The sequence below is a fragment of the Vespa velutina genome, chromosome 7, assembly GCF_912470025.1.
Source record: "Vespa velutina chromosome 7, iVesVel2.1, whole genome shotgun sequence".
NCBI classification, from domain to species: Eukaryota; Metazoa; Arthropoda; class Insecta; order Hymenoptera; family Vespidae; genus Vespa; species Vespa velutina.
Window position 1 is genome coordinate 4,465,028 of NC_062194.1, and position 22,973 is coordinate 4,488,000.

At 35.2% G+C, this 22,973-nt stretch overlaps 2 protein-coding genes across 3 annotated transcripts in view; one reads left to right on the forward strand and one right to left on the reverse strand.

Annotated features, from left to right (window-relative positions):
* The window catches only part of LOC124950661 (homeobox protein dve-1), a 51,578-nt gene extending 36,379 nt beyond the window's left edge, over nt 1-15,199 (reverse strand). Inside the window, exons 1-3 of one of the 2 annotated variants that reach the window (XM_047497648.1) lie at nt 14,825-15,199; nt 13,984-14,703; nt 5,526-5,805 (exon numbers count right to left, since the gene is read on the reverse strand). In XM_047497648.1, coding sequence (XP_047353604.1) covers nt 5,526-5,805; nt 13,984-14,058 — 355 coding nt within the window. In that variant the 5' untranslated portion in view covers nt 14,059-14,703; nt 14,825-15,199. Of the gene's footprint in view, nt 1-5,525; nt 5,806-13,983 lie in introns of both variants that reach the window. The other variant, XM_047497647.1, reaches the window with a different exon arrangement.
* LOC124950656 (solute carrier organic anion transporter family member 2A1) overlaps nt 1-22,973 on the forward strand; it is a 120,659-nt gene that overhangs the window by 81,056 nt on the left and 16,630 nt on the right. The gene's annotated exons all lie outside the window — the stretch shown is intronic.

A 22,973-nucleotide genomic window follows, 5' to 3' on the forward strand; every position in this document is an offset into this window, starting at 1 on the left:
GCGAGTCCAGGATTAATCCGGGATTATTGGTCGTGTGTGCGTGGCCCGTCGTCCAAATCCGAAATCCAGCGCACACAACTCAGCTAATCCTAACCATCCCCCCTTCTCCGTATCCACCTCCCAACCCTACCTCTTTCTGTCCTTCTCTCTCTCTCTCTCTCTCTCTCTCTCTCTCTCTTTCTCTCTCTCTCTCTCTCTTCGTCCCTTCATGTACACCCTTCTCTCCTACGCAGCCCTTTCCACGCGGTCACCGTTCCTCTCCTCTTCCCTTCTCTCCTCGTCTCGCTCCTCACTTCGTCCTCTTCCACCTCTCGCGCGTTAGCCGTATCCCGCGTATTCCACGGCATTGCGGCCGGTCATATAACGGGTGTACCGTGAAACACGTCGATAAAGAAGAAATGACGTGAACGATGAATATTAATTATAAAGAATTTTAAAGATTTATAAATTACTACGTTATAAAGGAATACAATATTCTATGCGTAGTGCCGAATAGAAATGAAATAAATTGTGACACAGATTAAAAAAAAAAAAAAATACACGTTCCTATAGAAAAATCATCGAATATGTTAATAGCATATCGATCAGTCAATGTTTAAAAAATATTTCGAATATTTGTTTGTCATTAAATGTATACTCCTCTGAATTTCTCTTTTAATAAATGATTGATGGGTCTCTTTAATTAATGTCGTTTCAATAATTGACATTAAAAATAAATGTGAAATGTGAAATTTTTCTTGTTTCGTTTTTTTTTTTTTTCTTTTATTTCTTTTTCTTCTTTTTCTTCTTTTTTTTCTTTTTTCTCTTTTTGTTTTGATTAATGTTTCAATTACATAAATTCTATTTTGATATTAACCTACTAATGTTTCATTAAATAATTTATTTTTAAATTAAACAATAGAATTTGAGATGCATGAAAGAATTCTATTAACTCGCTATCTCGACAAGAGTAAATGAGTAACCGATCAAAAATCTTTTTCAAAGAAATTCGAATATTTCAATACTTTTACATTTTAGCGACTCGCAAAGAAATTCTTTTTTACTTTAGATCACTCCGTGATCCCCTTTAACGATTAGCCCGCCTGTCTCTTTGAGATTTACTATCTAATTCTTCTCCTTCGTGAGACATCCAAGTTAAAAGAAAGTTAGCAACACAATTTTCTCTTCCTCTCCTAGGTCAAAATCGCGAGTTACGATTATCGATTTTGCATTTGACTTGTATTGTGCCTGAAAGCTATAGTACATCGTTGTATATCTAACTATCTACCGGGTGACGTGATACGCTAAGTAAAAAAATTAAAAAATTTATATTGAACTAAATTTTCCTGTTTTGTAAACACATGCGCGTACAGATCTCAAGAAGATATCTACATATGTATGTATGTATGTATGTGTGTGTGTGTGTGTGTATGTATATGTGTGAATATGTATATATATATATATATGTATATATGTATATATATATATATATATATATATATATATATATATATATATCTATATCTATATCTATATCTCATGCGTTATGGACAATCGGCACGAACTCGTTAACGACATGGACCGATCGGATTCTGTAATGCTGGCCGTAAGTCGATGTATCCTAGAATACGCATAGATCGATTAAGGGTTAACCGAGCGTCGTTAATCACGCTCGAAGACCACGACGAAGCACGGGCTTTAAATGGCGATCGATCTTGTACTGGAGACGCTGGACCGAGTCTCTCTCTCTCTCTCTCTCTCTCTCTCTCTATCACATTCTATCTATGCCTATTGTACAACGTATGAAACGCGAGGCACGCGTTTCTCGCGACAATACATTGCTGTCTCGCACCTGCCAGTGGGCAGATCAAATATAAAAGGATGAACAGTACTAACGAGATACTATTCGAATCCTTATCTCAATCGGTGTCAAATAATCTAGAAGGTCATCTGTCCATTATAATATAAAGTACATGATACAAGATATAAAGTTTCGAACGACTTTTATAAATCTAAAACATTTTTATAATTTTTTCTTCTTTTCTTATGCTTACGTAAAATATAAATCAGAGAGATTTTATTGGATAATTTTGAAACACCATGTAGAAGGGGGATAAATAAAGCTAATAAATAGAGATAAAACGAAGATGTACGAAGAAAGAGAAAATAAAAGGAGAGAAGGAAAGAGAGAGAGAGAAGGAAAGAGAGAGAGAGAAAGGGAGAGAGAGAGAGAGAGAGAGAGAGAGAAAAAATATTTGAAAGAAAGAGATAGAGATAGAGAGTCGTTCTTCCTTGAAGGTCGTCTCGAAAGCCAGAAGCCGATCTCTCGCGAGGGTTAAATGGCGTAACGAGAACGATCGTATGGCGCAAGACGATGGCGCTTCGTGGCTGCGTGTTCGCAGCTCGCCTAGCCGCATAGCCGGGGATTCGAATTTAATCCGGATTAGTTCGTAAGGGTCACAATATCCTCCTCTTCGTCCTTTTCTCTCTCTCTCTTTCTCTCTCTTTCTCTTTCTCTCTCTTCTTCAAAGTCCCTCGAAGCACCGTGTGCCACTGCTTCCCCTTCGCTTTAACTTCACGCACGTATATATATATATATATATATATATATATATATATATATATATATATACATATGTATACATATGTGTACACACATGTGCACACTAATACACACATTGCACATATACGTGAACAGGTAAATCCGAATGAAATACGCGCGCACGATTATCCTAATTCCAAACGGTCGGATAACCATGCCAGAAGAAAGGAAGACGTTTTCCCCGCTCCTATTCTTGATACGAGTGTGTCAATATGTATGTGCATGTGTATGTATGTGTATGTGTGTGTGTGTTTTATACAGGGTGTTTTTAAAATCAGTATTGGAATTTTTATATAACGTAAAAAATATATCAGAATAATTTAATATTATATTTCAAATGTGAACATGATAAAATGAATAATACTTATAGAGAATTAGACAATTAGACACACACACACACACACACACACATATATATATATATATATATTTGTTTGGACAAATTCGAATGATTTCGTAATAAAGATATCCTCTCGGTCGCTATTATCATCGATAATCGTTTTTAGCGTGGATCCATTTGAATTTAACTGGAATTAATGCAACCAAAAATCATAAAGAATATATCCGATTGATTTTCTATTATCCTGTTCATTATTTCCAATATGTTGTTCTGAAAATCAATAAATGTACGTATATATTTCTCTTTCTCTTTTTTCTTTTTTTCTGTCTCTCTGATCTATCTCCGTCCATCTTTCTTTCTCTCTCTCTCTCTCTCTCTCTCTCTCTCTCTTCTTTTTCTCCATCATCATTTTAATCATTTCATAAACTCAATTCATTCTCTCCTCGCCGTTTCATTACGATATACCGATTGATTCGATTCGCCGTGAATGGTCAAGGACATTCAAGGCGATCGAGACTCGAGCTCGAAGTTTTTCTGTCTTTTTCGATGGAATCAGCGTGCATAAAAGAATGAGCAGGAGGAGAAGGAGGAAGAGGAGGAAGAGGAGAAGGTGAAAGAGAATGGAGAAGGAGATAACAGGGAGATAACGTGAGAAAGGAATTGACGTAAAAAAGGGGATAAGAGGAGAGGGTGAAAGGGTGGAAGAGGATTAGCTACGACGCTTCGAGATTTAAGGTTGAATCTACGAGAATCCGTAGATTTAGGAAGTGCGTGTCTTTTCCTTCTCAACTTTCGTAGCTGGATAGTTAGGGTGAACGAAGGGTTCGAAAGTCAAATATGTACTTTTCGTCCCTACATCGACTCCCTTCTTCTTCTACTTCTCTTCTTCTTTTTTGGCCTTCGAACCGGCTGACACAGCGTCGATGAACGAAAGCGTTCCCCGTAATCCGGCCAACTTCACGATCCTAACTTTTTCTAATCCGGTGACCGGTGTCTCGATTCGAAGCGAAAAACTGTTCTTTCGCTAAGAAGATCGATGAGAACCCTTTGACCTTTCCTTTGTCCTTTGTCATAATATCATTTTCTATCGAGTCCATTCAATAATAGATATTTTATTTACTTTAGCGTAAAATAAAGTTTTGATATGAAAGTTCTCTAAGAGAGAACATTAGATGAGATTTGTTGAAATAAATCGATTCAAATAAAAAAAAGAATCGTAAAAATAAAATTATAAAAGAAAATCGACGAAATTATTATTTTCTTTCTTTTTTTCTTTTTTCTTTTTTTTTCTTACAAATTTCTTCTATTAAATATCAATAAAAGAATGTTCATCATTTATGTTCTATTCTATTATATTTTCGTGTTATCATAAAATAATAAGGATTTTGACAAATAGTTCAATTTTTGCTCCATAGTTCTGTTATTTCGATAAAATTTCAAAAGAATGCGACGAACACTCACGCATTTAAGCGACTCAATCGTCAGAGACCCATACATTTCTGTTCGGTACTCGCACGATTCCCGTTCCTCTCGGCAAACGGACGCGCGCAAATTGTTTCCACAGCATTATCGAGGATCAAGGAAATTCCGTTGATAGTCTATCTCGTTTACGAGCTTTAACGGCCTCCGGCGAGAGGCCATGTTCATGCGTCTTCATCATTCTCGATAGAAGTATTCGACGAGCGACACTCAAAGAGTCAAGATGATTTCTAAACGTATACGATTCAAACTGATCGATTTTTCAATTAAATTCAGCTCATTTATAGAAACATCAATTTTCTAAATCGGAACATTAGAAAATGACAAATTAAGGAACATTTTTCTCATGTCATTAATTTTTATTTTTGTAAATGATATTTAAATAATATGAATATAACAATTAAATAGTATAAAAATCTTGATTGAATGATTTATATATATTCCTATATATCTATAAACACACACGCGCACACACACACACACACACATATATATATATATATATATACATATATATATATATTTTATTAAACTCGAGACAACTTATGGAATAACGCGAGATAATACATTACCGAATGATCCATTATCTTTATCTGATATCTTATTTTATATCCACCCATTAAAATACGCTTTTACTCCTTTCATGCATTTATGGTATAAGTATGATAATCCGAATTGCATTTCGCAAACTCGACGAGAACTGATTTTCACACGGTCCTGTCCTCGAAAAGGTGACTTAATTCGAGCTAAAATTTACGGCCACTAGAGTCCCACGTTCGACTTGTTGTTCAGTCGGCCGAAACTCTGAGTGTAATGGAGTGTACGAGGATAACGCAGGTAATAAGACATCAAGAGAAAAAGAGAGAAAAAGAGAAAAGTAGGAAGAAAGGAAGATAGGTATATTGCTGGAAGATCTAAAGTCCAAAAGACGTCCAAATTACTATAATTATCATTAATCTCTTGATAATTATTTTAATCGTAGATATGTCAACGGTAATAAGAATTAGATGATCTTTTTTATCATCATTGTCATACCGATCGTAAAATTTGAATAAATAAATTCCAATAAAAATCGTAATTGTAGTGAAAATTTGGACGTTTCTGAATAATTCAAAATACACTCACCGGTGCTGGAGGCTGACTTGCTAAGGTCAAAGCCTTCCTGTTTCGGGCTCGCAACAATTTCTTGCTTTGGGTGCTGATTGTGAGCAGAGAACGGTGTTTGATGGGAGGACGCGCCAAGGGGAGTCTGCGACTGGTGAGGATGCGTGCTCGGCGGGGGTTGAGGGGTGCTCTGTTGCTGCGACTGTTGAGACTGATGAGACTGCGGACTCCTTGGTAAGGACGAGACACTACTAGGTCTCGAAGGTGGCGACGTCTTATGCGTCAATGCCAACGCTTGACTCTGAAAAACGCAAATCCCAAATATTAGAATAAATTCAGAAAACTCTGAGCAAAAACTTAGGCATGTCCAATTTCATATATATATATATATAATCCTTTTTGATCCAATATATTTAATTTACATAATATTTAAAATATCTTAATTGGATTCTTTAAAGATGATGATAAAGACAAGAAGAAAAAAATGTAATTAATCGATCAAACATTTGTCGCATATATTTTAACATTCAACGATGCAACTTATGAGTCATTGAAATGTTTCTTTCTTTGGTTGCTTTCTTCTCTTTTTTCTTTTTTTTTTCTTTTTTTTTTTTTTTTCTTTTCTAATTTCATCCTACCAATTCCAATTGAAGGAACCTCGCGGCGGAAGATTTCGGTGCTGGATCGAAGAGAACGCCGGATGATCTAAGCGTCGTCGCCGATGAAATCTGAGCACGTGCTCAATTCCGACGTGGCGGTCTGCTAAGGCATAAGCGCGCCACGGACTTAGATTTATGTATGAGTGAACTGAACTTAACACTAACGGCTAAGCCGTCCATGATGTCAACGAGGGTCAACTGGGCCCAGAATGCGACGATCTTACACCGTGGCAGCGCCGCGCCGGCAGGCACGAAGTGCGAAATGCACCGACGACCGTTCGTTTTCGCCAGCACGAGAACTGGATCGTCGATGACGCCTCCGAGGAATCCGAGAGCGCGAATGAGCCAGAAACGAGAGGAACGTTTAACCCTCTGTCATCCTTTCTAATTCCGTGTTAACGCGCCATTGTCGTGCCGCCTATTTGCATTACCGTCACTTCGTCTCTCTATCTTCGTCTCTCTCTCTCTCTTTCTCTCTCTCTCTCTCTCACACACTCTTTCGTTCGAGTAATTCTTTCAGACTAACATAAGGGAGGAGAACTTTAGCTTTAGATTAAATCCTAAATATATATTTATATCGATTCTTTTATCATATTCTATTATTATTTTAATACTAATATGAATGTACTTATATGAATATATTTCATGACAAAATATGAAATTAATATGATAAAAATTTCACTATTTTTATTTATTTCTATTAGAATAAATAAATAAATAAAGAATGGAAGAAATAGATTATTATTTTTTATCTCGATTAATATCGAGCTTATCCAATAAAATCAAACAAAATATATTCTATCGAGATCTATCACGATACTTTTAAACAAATAATCCTCATATCAATGAAACATCTTTTTAAATTCGCTCAAAAAGAAATATCATATTCTATTTTATTTAATTCTTTTTTTTTAACTTTTGCCAAGAGAAATGTCTTGAGGTAATAGCTTGAGTAATAGCTCAAATAAAAGAGCGCAAGGATGTCGAGGGGCTCGATTAGCCTAGGAACCGGTAGCGATGCCCAAGAGATTTTTTCACTTGCCCGGACTGTACCGGGGTACCGGCTACTGTTTCGGGAGCTGCTCGGAGGTATGCACTTGCAAAAAACACGTCAGACCGCTGAAGAGTCGACTTCGAAAGGGAGGAGGATGGGAAGAAGAGTCGGGGCCTTGCCAAGAGCTCCGAGGAGGGTGGAAGGGCAACGAGGGGGCCCTATACTTCCATCTCTCTTTTACAGACATATATACACATACATACACATATATACACTCTTTCTCTTTCTTACTTTTACGAACATTATTTCTCTCTCTCTCTCTCTCTCTCTCTCTCTCTTTTATTTTTAAGAACATTTTCTATCCTTGTCTGTTTCTCTATCTCTTTCTCTTTCTTACGTTAACAAATATTCTTTATCTTTGTCTTTCATCTTTCTTTCTCTTTCTTTCATTCTCTCTTTCTTTCTTTCTCTTTTATGAACACTCTTTATCTCCATCTCTCTCTTTCTCTTTCCAAACATGGCTCGTTTCGACGAAGAACGAGGACGAACGGCGAACTTCCGAACGCGGCAGCCCGTAAGAAGGGGCAACAGGTGGATGGGGTTAGCGGCTTATCCGGCTAACGCCCCGACCGGCATCGCCGTGTAACGACGTAGTGACTCACGGGGAGGATGTCGCCCTCGCTTCGACTCCCTACTCGGATTCCGGCAACCTTCTCCTCTCTGCCTTCCCCTTTTGACTCCTTTTACCACCCTTTTCCTTTTTTCCCTACTAACTTTCATGTTCCATTCTTCTCTCTCTCTCTCTCTCTCTCTCTCTCTCTCTGCCTTTCTTCTTTTCTCTCTTCTTCTTCCTACCTCTATCTCTCTCTCTCTCTTTCTCACATACACTCTCTCTTCATCTTTTTCTGTCGCTTTTTCAATTTCATAAAATCGCACCTACCTCTTAACACTTACGTATTACGTTTCATATTTCTTATATCCAATTTACTCATTCTCGACAAGTTAAAATGAAATTCATTTTTGTAATCTAAGATTTTGAAGTTAGTCATAAGACAAATAATTTTTTTCCCTCTATACTTCTCTTTCTTTTATACGATGAATCGTTTCTTTTCTTTTCTTTTCTTTTTTTTTACTTTTCTTTTCTTTTCTTTCTTTTTTTTTTTTTATAATTAAGATTATAACATTTTTGATCGTTTATCACTTTATAAATAATATACTTTTGTGAAACAATACGCAATACTTTGTTTGTGATTGTTATAAATTTTTTATATAGGTATTATGAAAGATGATTAATGACATCGCAATTTTATACCTTCCTTGAATCTTTATATTCGTATATATATATATATATATATACGAATATATATATATATATGGGTCCCGATATAACTCATATAATGTATACTCATTCTCGTTTTCTTATCGTTTACGTTGAACTGAAATAAGAAAAAAAAAAGAAAGAAAAAAAGAAAGAAACAAAAAGAGAGAAAGAGACTAAAAGAAAAATGAAAAATCGTACGATAGAGAAGATATTCAATGGGTCCTGGGTCATCGTTGAGGTTCATCGATGGATCCTTTTATCTCGCGAAAAGGGAGATACGTGCCGACGATGTTTCCTGCTTGTTCGCTTCCCGTTAAGGCGATAACCTTAATCGTTATACTCGCTGTTAGTTCCTACCACAGTTCTTAACATCGTCGATAGACAACAGCGAAATTTCTCTACTATGGGATTTACCACAAAATAGAGAATTAGATTTTTTATTAATATTATTTTAATAAAGTGTTATCAAAGTCCTTTTCAGTACATTGTAAAACTACTTGAGAGTTAAACAATTAACGAAATACCATATGTCATAACCCATTTACTACTATAATAGAATTACAATCTCTTAAGAGTTCAATCTAATAAGATATGATGATAGAACCAAGGGATGAGAAAGAGGAAATGAATAATCGTTTTTGCGTCCATATTTAGAACGTAAAGGAGAAGCTTTCATCGATAAAGAAAGCAAATATAAGAAATGTCACTGAAGCAAGAAATGATCCGAAAGCGTCTTGACTTTTTGGACGTTTTTTAATCGGTCGATTATCATCGACATGAGAAAGAGAGAAAGAGAGAAAGGGAAAGAGAGAGAGAGGGAAAGAGAGAGAGAGAGAGGAAGAGAGAGGGAGAGAGAAAGAGAGAGAGATAGTGGAATTAAACGGTTGTCATGGCCCGTCGCATGCTAATCGTGGAACAGTCTAATCGGGCTTATCGAAATATCGGATAGTCGATATCCACGAACGATAATTGGCCCCCCTCTCCCCTTTGTACGAGATAATCCGCAGATCGATGCTATCATGTTACATAAATCATTGTCGTTGTCGTTGTCGTCGTCGTCGTTGTCGTATAGAGTTCATGCTTCGTCAAACGTAACAGATGTTCATTTGAGAATATAAATTATACGATGAGAAAAAGGGGAAATCGTTTTTTTTTCCTTTTATTTTTCCTTTTTTTCTTTTTTTTTCTTTTTTTTTTTCTTTTTTTTTTTTTAATGAAATATCAAGTAATCAATTATTAACTCCGATCAGATTCCTTTTTCATTTTTTCATTTCCTTTCATAACTACACAATACATCTTTTATTTAGCTTTAATCACATTATATATAATCGATTAATCTAACTCTCTGAATTTGTTTTAATCTCATTAGTTTCTATATATTATTTTTTAATCACATTCCATTGCTATCATAGATCCCTTATTATTAAAATGACTTTACAAAGATAACAACAAATTTTTATACAAGAAATAATTCGTAATAAATTTCATTGGTCTTCTTATATTTCGACATTGTTGAACCTGTTTGACAGATCTTATTTAAATGTCTTATTTACATATCTTATTTACATTGATTATGTAACACACATATCATGAATAACTGGTAAAGTCTGTTAATTTAAAAATCTATTAGATCTAAAAGTTGAAAAGGTTTCATTCTCTCTCTCTCTCTCTCTCTCTCTCTCTCTCTCTCTGTTTTCTCTCTCTCTCTGTTTTCTCTCTCTCGCTCTCTCTCTCTCTCTCTCTCTCTCTCTCTCTCTCTGTTTTCTCTCTATCCGCTTTAGTCGACGTTTGACGTATCGACTCCGTAGGCCGGATAGATGGATCACGATAATTCCGGGAGCCTGGGGTGGTCAAATACCGTGACCATGCGTGCATCGTATCCTACCCACGTATCCAACGCACACACGACGCACTTTGCCGTACAGACGCGCACAGTTTCACGAACTTCCAAGCACGCCTCGTCTTTCTTCGAAATCCTTCGCGCAACGTCCTCGAACAAACGTCCTCCGAACAGTGATCGCGAAGTATCCCAAAGATGAATCGACAAATTGATATGACTGTCTCTCTCTCTCTCTCTCTCTCTCTCTCTCTCTCTTTCTCTATCTCCTTCTATCTATCTCTTTCTCTCTTTATTTCATGAAGAAAAAAAAAGCAAAAAAATACAAAACAGTACTTTTTATAATATCTCTCTCTCTCTCTCTCTCTCTCTTTCTTCATTTTCCTATGACGTTTTATAATATAATAAATCCTAACGTTGAAGATCGATTTTATTTCCATTCATCAATATATCAAATTAATATTCGATAATATACAGTAATCCGAAAATGTCAAAGAGAATATGTATAAGATAGAAAGTGCATAATAGAGTATTACCGTATCGAAACAAATTCACGGATATATCTGAAAAAAGAAAAAAAAAGAAAAAAAAAAAAATATCTGAAGGGTGTGGACGCTTTCGGATGGTACAACATCGTTCAAAAGTTATCCGTTGCCCTTTGATATTTAGATATCTATAGAATTCTAAGCTTTAATTGCATCATCGAAGAAATGGTTCGTTTCTAAGAATTTCATTTAAGAATTTATTTTTGAATGATATTAGATCGACTTTAGTAAGTTTAATTCAAAAATTGGATTATATATTTTAATATTTTACATCAGAGTTATAGATATTATGGATGTATCTTTTCATACTTTATAAAAATCAATTAATACATCATGTTACTTCGAAATTTTCACACGTATCGTGTTTATTTAAAAGAAAAGAAAAAAAAAAAAAAAGAAAGAAAAAGAAAGAAGAAAAAGTAAAAAGGACATTGAAATATTCTACCTATATTATTGGATCCGTTAAAATTCGGGATAAAAAAAAGGGCTTAGGGCTCTTTGCTGACACCTAACCATTCCGAATTTTTTTCCCAGCGGAAATGAAATATCTGAAAGACGAAGAGATGGGACGATTCGTCGTAGGAGGAAGCCGTATCGCGAGGCGTACCGGTAAACGTCGAGTACGTACAAAAGCCGTTGTCTCGGGCTTGGCCAGAAGCATTGTCCTTATAGTTTGTTTGTTTTTTGTTTTTTGTTTTTTTTTTTTTTTTTATTATATAGAATACCGTTTCTTAGACGACACGTCGCATGGGACGTAAAAAAAGAGGAAGAAAGATTTTTGGATGTTTGCTTTCTTTTTTATTTTTTGTTTCTTTTTTTTTTTTTTCTTTTACTTTTTCCTCTTCTTTGTATTTCTTTTCTCAAAGAATATCTCCCAACCGGTGTCTTCTTGTTAATGAACTAACAGCATTATGGGATTAATTCTTTCTCTCTCTCTCTCTCTCTCTCTCTCTCTCTCTTTCTCTCTCTCTCTCTCTCTCTCTCTCTTTTTCTCATACTAACAGAAATGAGATAGTATCTCTCGCAAATCCATGCTGCTACTCGTGAAGCTTACGGCTTTCCAGAATTTGCGGATGGTAATGCCAGTAAAATCTTACAACACTATGCGATATTTAACCCATTAACCTTTTTCGTCTCGACGTAACGTTTCTAGCACGATGATTTCTATCCTCGTTACGACTCTCGGTCGAGGATTCGAACAAAGAAATCTACGAGTATGTTTTGTGGATCGTATGAAATTAATAAATTTGGATAAAAGTTGTTGAAGAGGATATATAAGTGGGGATAGATACGAAAGAAGGGTAGAGAAAAACAACGAAAAATATATTTATTGGAATTTATATTAAATGCTTTTGTACGTACTGATTAAAGCTTCTTCTTGTTTTTTTTTTTCTTTCTTTTCCTAATTAATTAAGTCTTCCTCTCCGATCAAACGATATGATTAAACCAAACATCTCATATAAAACTCATATAAAAACTCAACGTATTCTTATTAACCATCGTTCTTTTTATAGTTAATTAGTGTAGAAAAAAAAAAGAAAGAAAAAAAGAAAAAAAAGGTTGAAAGAAGATTTAAAAACATATCTTTATATTTTAGTAAATGATTCCGTAATGTTCATATATGTGTGTGTTGATGAATTTAATTTAATTTTTTTTTCCTTTTTTTTTCTTTTTTTTTTATTCACCGTTATCGCATTTCATTGTACTGGTTATTACGAAATATGAAAGTCGATGCTTACAAAAATATTCAAATCATTCTCGATCATATCTCTGAGTATGTGTGTACGTACATAAGTACGCATAAATCTTTCGAGATAAGACGATCCAACGAAATCGAATGATCAATGATCAACAAACTAACTTTTCGTGTTAAGTCTCTCATTAAAATATATTTGATCGAATTGAAACGTAGTTACAATACGGTGACGATCAACGTGCTAGAGATCGTAGTGGTCAATGGAAATGCGGTCTTATTGCACCGAATGCCAGAACACGAACATGATCGTGGCACAGGAAGAAGGCAGGGGCACATCCGTATCGTGGTCAGAATCCGTGACCCCCCGGCTACGTACACGTGTAAACGTTCCGTACTTTCATCCACGCAATACATTCGAGAGGCACGGCTTTACCAAGGATTATCTTCCAGCCCTCTTTTCCCCCTATCACTCCCCTCACTCTCGACCAGTGCCTGCCTCGAGCTTTGTTTTCAGTGTGAAATTTTAGACCGTATCAAGGATTAACATATATATATATATATATATATATATATATATATATATATATATATATATATATATACACATGTATGTACATACCTATATACATTTATTTATTTTCTTTAACATTGACTGTGAGTGTTCGTATAAAAAGAAAAAAAAGAAAAAAACAAACAAAAGAAGAAAAAGGAACGTATTTTTGGAAAATTAAATGAACGAAAATGAACGTTGAATGAAAAAACTTTTATACAATGTAAAATATATGTAGACACGTTAGTTCGTGGAAATTTCTAAAAGTTTATATTGACGCAAAAATAAAAAAAAAAATAAAAAAAAAAAAAACATCATAATTAATCATTAAAATTTAATCATTGATAGTTTATTGATTTATTTTTTCTTTCGGAAGATTAAACTCTTTCGTTTAAAGAATATTGAAAACAGAAAGAGAGAGAGAGAGAGAGAGAGAGAGAGAGAGAGAGAGAGAATGAGAGAGCAATGGAATGAAGTACGTTTTAGTAGGAGATCAGAGAAGAGGGGTAGTAGAGATTGAATGGGGTGGTCAATTGGCCGTGTAATGTCGGAAGGGGTTGCTTTTCGATTAACTCAACCTCGAATATATGAATGCGTTAACTTTATGAGCGTGTTATCTCTACGAGACAAGCAAGTTTACGACTTTTGTTGAATGTATTAAATCGAGAGTATTGCTCTTGAAATGTTGAGTGATTACGGTATAACGATATTAAAAGAAGAAAAAGGAAAAGAAAAGGAGAAGAAGAAAAAAAAAAAGAAAAGAAAAAAAGAAAGAAAAAAAAGAAGAAGAAGAAGAAGAAGAAGAAGAAGAAGAAGAAGGTAGAAGAAGAAAAAGAAAAAAAGAAGAAAGATATAAGGATCGACAAAATAGACTTACCTGTACTTGATCGTTTTTTGTGTTAGCAGCCATCCATGCCTCGACGAACGTGTCCATCGCGCTCTGAAAATCCATTCCCTTCCTAAGAACAAGCTCTCAGCGAGCATTCCAGGGCTCGCGAGTCACCGCCATTTATGACAGACACAGCACTCCCCGTTCGTTTGTTTACCTCCGTTTTTTTTCTTTCGATTTTAATAATTATCTTTTTCTTTTCTTTTCTTTTCTTTCCTTTTTTTTTTCTCTCTCTTCTTCTTTTTTTCCTTATCTCTTACTTTTTTCTCCTTGTATATATTATTTCCTTCCTATCTTCTCTCTATTTCACGAATTCGAAAAGATCAATAGGAATGATCCAAGATGATCCTTTCTAAATGAAGAATCTCAAATGTGTCAAATATATTCACATTATCACGTTGATCATTTCGAAAGCCTTGCATGGGATTGAGATAAATCGTGTCGTATTCGTTAAAAAAATTTTAATAGACGAACGAATCTCTGATTCGAGATACTCCATAACAAAAACTCTCGGATGTATTATACGAAGACACGTGCTCGCGACGCAACTATCTCTCTTTCTCTCGGATGAGAAGAGGTAAGCAAACGTTGTTAACGAAACGCGAGCACTGAGATCCTCGATGAAAACTAAAGTCACTAATCACTCGCGAATAAAAAAAAAAGAAAGAAAGAAAGATCGTTAATCCGAGTCACACCTTCGATCTGTATCTATATGTATACTATATATATATATATACATATATATATATATATATGTATATATATATATATATATAGATAGATAGATAGATAGTATTTCGTTCGATGAACAACTTCGAGAAAAAAGTACTCAAGACTGTCAATGGTTGTTTGTTATTATTTTTTCGTATATACAAATCCCTCGTAGAGTCTTCGTTGATGATTAGGATAGAATAAAAAGAGAAAAAAGAGAAGAAAGATAGAGATAGAGAAGGAAAATGATATGAGACAGGTTGATCAAAGAGAAAGAGAGAGAGAAAGAATGAAAGAGAGAGAAAGATAGAGAGAGAGAGAGAGAGAGAGAGAGAAAGAAAGAGAGAAAGAGAGAGAGAGAGAGAGAGAGAGAGAGAAAGAGAAAGAAAAAATGTGAAAGAAAAAGACAGGTAGACAGAGAGGGCGGTCGAGGACGGACCGTAACAACGACACGTTCGCATCGAACGGCGTTCGAGCCGCGACTGTGCGTGACGAGGCGTCGCGGCGCTGGTTCTGCCCCTACGACACCCTACCCGCCGTCGCGCTCACCCCCACCACCGTTCCACCGGCGCTACTGCTGCTGCTACTGTTACTACTGCTTCTACTTCTCCTTCGCGCCTTTACTCTCTCTCTCTCTCTCTCTCTCTCTCTCTCTCTCTCTCTTTCTCTCTCTCTCTCTTTCTTTTTCTTTACTGGTTTTTTACTTCAACCCCTCCATAATCGTCTCTCTCTTTCTCTCTTTTTCCTTTTTTCTCTCCTCCTCGATATATATCTTTTTCTTTTCTCTTTTTTTTATATATTTTATCCACATTCTTTAGACTTTCTTGTCATATATTCGTTATTGTTTTTCTCGTTAATTACTGTCTTTTTTTTTTCATTCTCTTATCGGCACCCAATCTCCTCCTTATCTCTGTCTCCCTTTTTCTTGAATTGAAAGTACCCCTTCTTTCTCGATCGTTCTACTCGGGGGGGTGTGTCTCAAGAGATAAGATGTAGAACTACTAGTTCGTGCACCTGTGCACCTGCAACACTTTCTTCTTAGTTCGAGTTCGTGATCATCCGTGTTTAGGCGCAACGATCAAGTTTATGATCTCTTCTTTAATCGATTATTGATTTCGTCTTATTCGATGACCTGTTTAAAATATTATTTAAATAATCAATTATTGTTGATTCTTTGCTCTTGTTATTACTATTAAACGTGTTATTACGTTTAATAATGAATCTTTTGCGCGTATCGTAATATTATAAATATATTTAGAATTGAGAATAATTAGAAAGAGTATAAAATAAATGTATTAACGGTTCAATGATATATCCAGGATATATTATTATATATGTAACATAGATGATATTAATATTATATCATATATCACAAATTTTGATTGTATCGATCGTACATGGAGTTCAAAGTTCGAAAGACCGTAAATGATTCGTATCAAAGAGACGCGTATATGAATGCGCGTCGTTGGGTATTTAGCTGGTGGCTTTCTGGCTTCGGATTACGATCGTAGAGAATTAATTAGGGGCATTACACGATGAAATACCGAGTAAGTAAAATCTTTATTATTCCTAGGTCACCATATCCACGAATTTTCGGTGCTTCTCAATTTCATTTCGCAATATCCCTGTTTCCCTTGCTATGCTCGAATTTTGTTCCTCTTTGTTTCGTTTCTAAACTAAATATATACGTAAACATGAATACGGTTTTATATAAAGATTTTATAAGTCACCATAAATTTATATATATATATATATATTTGTGTGTATATATTTGATGTTTTGTCATTGAATTTAATCGATCTATCCTTTTTCTTCGTTGTAATATCCCAAAAAAAGAAAACAGATAAATCTCTAGACTTTATTATTCTTTTGAAAATTATTATTAATCATGACAATATGATTTTCAAAAGGGATTTACAAAATTGCAGATGTATTATGTATGTGATTTATATGTTAAGAGGTTTTACGTAAAACAAGGTTAAATTTGCATGTTTATTTAAAACTATATTTGCATTAGTTACAATAGGATTTGAATATGTTATCGCACGGGTCACGTTCGAAAGAATGATCTTATATATGTTAGAGAGAAAACATATGCGTTTCGCAAACATTTATAATATCTATTAAACATATATATGTATATGGGAACTATTAGGTGTGTTTGAAATTATTCAATTTTTTATTTTACGATCACAGACGATCGTAGTTTTCAATTGGATACATTTTGGATACAACAAAATTTTTTATTTCTTTTTTTATTTTTCTATACTTTCACATTAGAAGTTAATCATGCGTGGACCAAAGTGAGATACCGACGATGACATTGTAGTTTATCATTTCCGGTTTCCGTTGGATAGCCTTATCTTAATTCGATTTAACATTTAATGCACCGGGAGATAGGAGAGTCTACGTCATTTTTAATTATAAATATATGCGAGCGAATGATGTTATATGAGTTACAGACGGAAAAAGAAAGAAAAAGGGAGAAAGAGAAAGAGAGGAAGAAAGAAAAATTACATAAATCATTTGTCCTTTTTATGTCATCGATTTCGAAGTTGAAAAAGAATTATAGATCACATCGTCATTTTAATACCAAGTAATTGCAGCATATTATTAAATCGGATAATCCGATGATAATGCTAAATATTCGAAAGTAAATCCCTCTCGTGTTAACGATGACATTTGCCATATGAATTTCCTTCCCTTTAAAATATTTCCTATGTATGTATTTTAATTCCTATCTTTTTTCGATATTTATAAATTTAATAGAAATTATAAAATTATAAAAAAATTAAAATACAAGTATCGAAGATCGTTCGAAATGACATTAAAATTAAATGTAATATTTTAAAATTCTATTGTTCATATATAAGATTATTATATTGATATATTACAATATTATATTAAATTAATTTGTAATCTATAGATAAGTACATATTTTATAATACTTGATCGGTTCAATGATTATCAAAATACAAAATTTATATGAAATAAGTGTTATTATAAAGTTTATTAGTTTATCTTTTGTTTTCACAAGATTTACCTTTACATTTGAAATAATGATATGTTGCAAAGAGCTCCACCCTTGAACAGATTCACCCCGACGGATCCGGGATTCTCCGAGAGATTTTGTTCAGCGTTACAACGTTTTACACTCATCAAATCCGATTTTCGAAGGAAAATGTGTACGGGAATGTCAACGACAGCGCCCAAAATTTAATCTCACCTATATCGCGATCACGCATGGTCTTATATCTTTAAGACGAACATATCAAACGAGTTTGTATTAAGATAAGAGCTTCGTCACATTTACGAATAACGTTTAATTCATGTAATTTCATAGTAAATATTTACTTCTTTTATTTGCCTTAAACCATTATCACAAACGATTATTATAACTAATCTTGTGCGTAGATAAGTATATAATAAAATATATATGAGAGTTGAAGGAAGAGAGAGGATTAACGATGATAAATAATTTCACTTGATATTGTAAAAACATGACATTGAAAGTGAGAAATATGTTGATAGAATATATTGATGATATTAATAATATCAAATGTTTATAATTTGATCGTTTTAATTATAAATAAAAAATTACTACCGACGTACGAACCAATAGAATATTTTAATAATTTTCATTGGTCTTATGTATCCAAATAAATATATTGAAAATCAAGATGGAAAGGAGATGATTAATGTTAAGTTAGCCAAGAAGCTGACATAGATTCTCAAAGTGTAAATCTCTCAGAGGAGGAGGCGTCCACGTGCTTCAACGTTGTTCGACGTTCACGAAGGTGGGTTTTAGATGGAAACTTCGATCAGTAAGGAAGGTACGAAGGAAAGGATCGAGCGAAGCGAGCAAGGAAGTTTCAGGGTAGACTGCTGGTCTCTATGCAGCCATAGCAGCTCGACAAATCCACTCACACGGACGCGCGCCTCCAGCCGCTTGCGGATGATAGTAAAGAGGAGCTGTCGGTGGAGCCACGAAGAGGAAGGAGAGAAGGGTAGGAAGGAGTAAGAAGGGGTAGGAAAGGCGACAGTGGGGTAACGATTGCATTCGCGGATGCCTCCGATGCAATCTGTGTGCAAAGCGCTTCGAACTTGCGACTCCTACCAAGTCACGAGATAGACAGGGAGAGAGAGAGAGAGAGAGAGAGAGAGAGAGAGAGAAAGAGAGAGAGAGAGGGAAAGGAGGATTCGAAAGAGGAGGTGGATGAGGATGGTGAAGGAGTGAAAAGAGGAGGAGGGAGAAGAGGAAGCTGACCGAGCGGGGATAGAAAGGACGATACAGAAAGAGAAAGAGAGAGAGAGAAAGAGATAGAGAGAGCCAAATGGAGGGGGTTAGCGTTATCGTGGTGGTAGCCAAAGTGTTTTCCAGGTTCGCCTGGTGGGTGGCAAAGCTACACTCCCTGGGCGTGTACCGATGAGCTTGCAGGCGGAGCTTTCTCGTAACGCCTTCCAGGAACGAGAGGTATCTTCTCTTTCTCTCTCTCTCTCTCTCTCTCTCTCTTTCTCTTACTGCTAAAGCACGAAGGTGTTCTTCGACCCTTCGTCTTTCTCTCTCTCTCTCTCTATTTGATCTTCTCCTCTTCCTCTTACCAAAGCTCGAATCTCTCTTTTCTCCTGGAGCTTTTCCAAGGCGGTAGCTGAGCTTTGCCCCTCCCGTCTCACCTCCCCCTCCTAACGAATTCACCTACACGAGGGATGGAGAGTAACGTAGACATTTAGAAGGCCGGTGTCCTATCCGCTCCAACCTTCTTCTCCTCCTCCTCATTCTCTTCCATCTCTGCCTTTCTAGAAAAGCTGCCCTCGGAAAGAGAGTACGGGAAGGGGTGAGAAGTAGAGAAGAGACTGTGTCTATGTGTATGTATGTGCGAGGTAGGGGTAAAGGACATGGGTGTAGGAAAGGAAGGACTAAGGCGAGGGTAACGTATGCCCGGAGCTAATTTGCTGGAGCTTACCTGGGGAAATTACGAGCATCCCGCGCAATGCATTCGAATATCCTCGTCCGCGAACATCTCGAAGGCTTCCTTCTATTCTCCAATCCGGTCGCTGCATCGACGTTTGAGACGAACTCTCGAGGAAACCAAGAGGAGACCGCACGTACTATACTTTCCAGAATGATTTGCCTTCGAGGAAGGCTACTGTGTGTATATCTGTAGATTTTCGAATCGAAACAATGCAAACGATATTTATAATGAACTCGTAAACGAAATATATATATATATATATACAGATAGACAAAATTAGAACTATTATTTTGTTGATGCAATTTTAATAGATCGTTTAAGTAAAAAACAATAATATAAAAATTGTTGAAAATTCAATTATATATAAACATATCGATGAACTTGTTCGCATATATGTTTTTTCTCTTTTTTTTCTTTTTTCTTTTTCTTTTTTTTTTCTTTCTCTTGAATAATTACACATTATTCTAACGTAAATCTATTTAAGAAAAAATAAAGGATAATTTGCAAATTTTTCTTTCTACTCAGGTTACTTTTTCAATATTATGACTATATAAATATTACTTCAGAAAGATATGATACTAGAATTACAAATGCTAAATACTTTTATCTAAATATATTAAAGCAGTAAAAGAGAGAGACAGAGAAAAAGAGAGAGAGAGAGAAAGAGAAAGAGAAAGAGAAAGAGAAAGAGACAGGAAGAGGGAGAGAGAGAAAGAGAGAGGGAGTGGGACAAGGGGAGATAATAAAAAGACACTTTGGAAGCATACTCCGATAATAATAATGATGTCTCCTACGAAAGCACCGACGGAATCTGTCGAGCATGTGCTCCTCTTGGAACGTTACAGTACAAATTGAAAACCATTCGGCAAATCTTACCGTCGTTCCCGGTGTTAATAAATTCAGCTTTACGACTCTTCGGGAGGGTTATGTGGGTGGGTGCGTGCGTGCGTGAGTACGTACGTACGTGCGTAGGGGTTTAGGACGGGGGTTAAGGGGAGTGAATGTGGGCGCTGCTTGCATAAAGTGTTTTAAAGAAAAATCGGTAAAAAGTATCCTACGTTTCCCGAGATACCAATATTTTTTACTACCTACTCCACTTCTCTTCATCTCGAAACCGATCTTTTTATCGCTCGATCGAGCAGAAGCGCTCGAACGCGAGTACATGGTTGGCTAGATTCGCGCATCGAATACGCGAATTCTTTTCAAAAGGAGAGAATCCTTTTTTTTTTATACATATAGTAACATGTATTTGAGTTACCTATGAAAAAAATATAAAAAAAATTACTATGACGCATTGAAATTGTCGCAGAAGGAAAAGAATGAATTTGAGTGTCAAACACTCGAAATAAAATGCTTTGACTTTACTGCTCATACGAAACGTTTGAACAAAAACAAAATGAAAGAAGAAAAAAAAATATATATATATATATATAAATTATTCTTATTTGAAAGGACGAAGTACGGACGATATAAAAAAAATATACATACATGTATCGAGTTGTCGATAAACTTTTAAATGGCATTAGAACCTTTTTATACGTGATTTATATTATGTCATATAATATATGTTATTCGAATACTTGATTTTTTATAATTTGAATAGATTATAATAATGATCTTTTGCTAGTGATTTTGAAAATTTAATAAAAATAAAATTGAACAATATTATTTATTCATCACATATTTATCTGCTTGTTATAATACATTTTAAAATTGTTTCCAAATGATTATACACTATTGTTTTTGTTTTTTTTTTTTTTTTGTTTCATTTTTAATATTCAACCGAGTTCGACCTTCTTATCTTTCGTGACAGTCCTTTACCTTTGGGAATTGTCTCGTCATTGGGTTTCCATTTCGTCATAGTTACCTACGTTTTATCTCGTACATAGTTTGTGACTCGACGAACGATCGCGGAATTTGATACTGCTTCGTTCAATAAATTCGCGTCCACGGTTTCTACGACAGCTTCCCGTCGCTAGATTCTAACTCGAGGTAGAAGTTTCAGCCTGTGTAATCCCTTTGCCACAGACTCAAAATCTCTTTGAGGATGGAAGCGTTTCGTGAAAGTAAAAGGGTTGATTAGTATCGTCAGAAGGAGAAAAAGAGACGACGTAGATTAGATCGTAAGTCCCACTTGTCGATGAATATTTGAGCAATTTCTTTTAACGTTGCTCTAATAATTTATCATTTGTTTTGATATATATATATATATATATATATATATATATATATGATATTACATTATTAACATTATTAGATATACTCTAAATATATATATATGTATATATATATATATATATATATAGAATAAAGAAATAAATTAATGTTAAATATTACACGACACGTACACGCGATGCGTTAAAATATAATATAATAACATAATAATTATACCAGATGAACAAGTACAGTAAGAAATCTTCAAAGAAATAACGTTAACGGAAAAGTGAACGTATCCTTAGATCTCGAAAAAGATCTTTTACTCTAAGAAGATGAAGAATAAGAAGCATCGTGAGCATATTCAAGAGTTCATTAACACGTAATGTCCATTTAATTTATGTACCTATCTGGTTTAGATTGTTATCTTCTTTTTTAGATCTTTATCATCACTTTGCACCTCTCATCGATTTAACCGGTTTCATGTTTCTAAACTCGTATGCAACAAAGTCGACCAAGCAACTTGCTTTCAAAGGCAAATTCTATAAAGAGAGATAGAGATAGAAAGAAAGAAAGAAAAAAGAGAGAGAGAGAGAGAGAGAGAAATGCTATAATATATGGATTAGTAACTTTCTCTCAATTAGAAAGGACGAACCAAAGCATATCGTCCGCCCTACGGATTTCATTTCGCAAAGCATTCGCGATGAACACATACGGAACATCTCATGTCAAAGTTGTGAGTAAGCGTAGGACCGATTTCAAAGGCAAGATGAGGTTTTGTAATTTGGATTAGGACCTTCTCTCTCTCTCTCTCTCTCTCTCTCTCTCTCTCTCTCTCTCGCTTTGCTCGATGGGAGAAACTGTTCGTTCTATATCATATGCGACACATCCCTGATGAACCTTACCATCGTCATAATTTTCTCTCGTATGTGCTATGATCGGGAATGTGTGTACTTGTAAGCAGGCGGCCGTTCCCTATGTAGCAAACGATGACAAGCTGCTTAAACGATCGTCACGAAACGGATACTACCGGAAACTAGAATGGATTAAACGTTAAGCGATATTCAACGTGTTCGTCAGACTCGCTATATATTACCGGAGAGTATTTAGTAATTCAGGGTGAAAGGGCTAATTCATGAT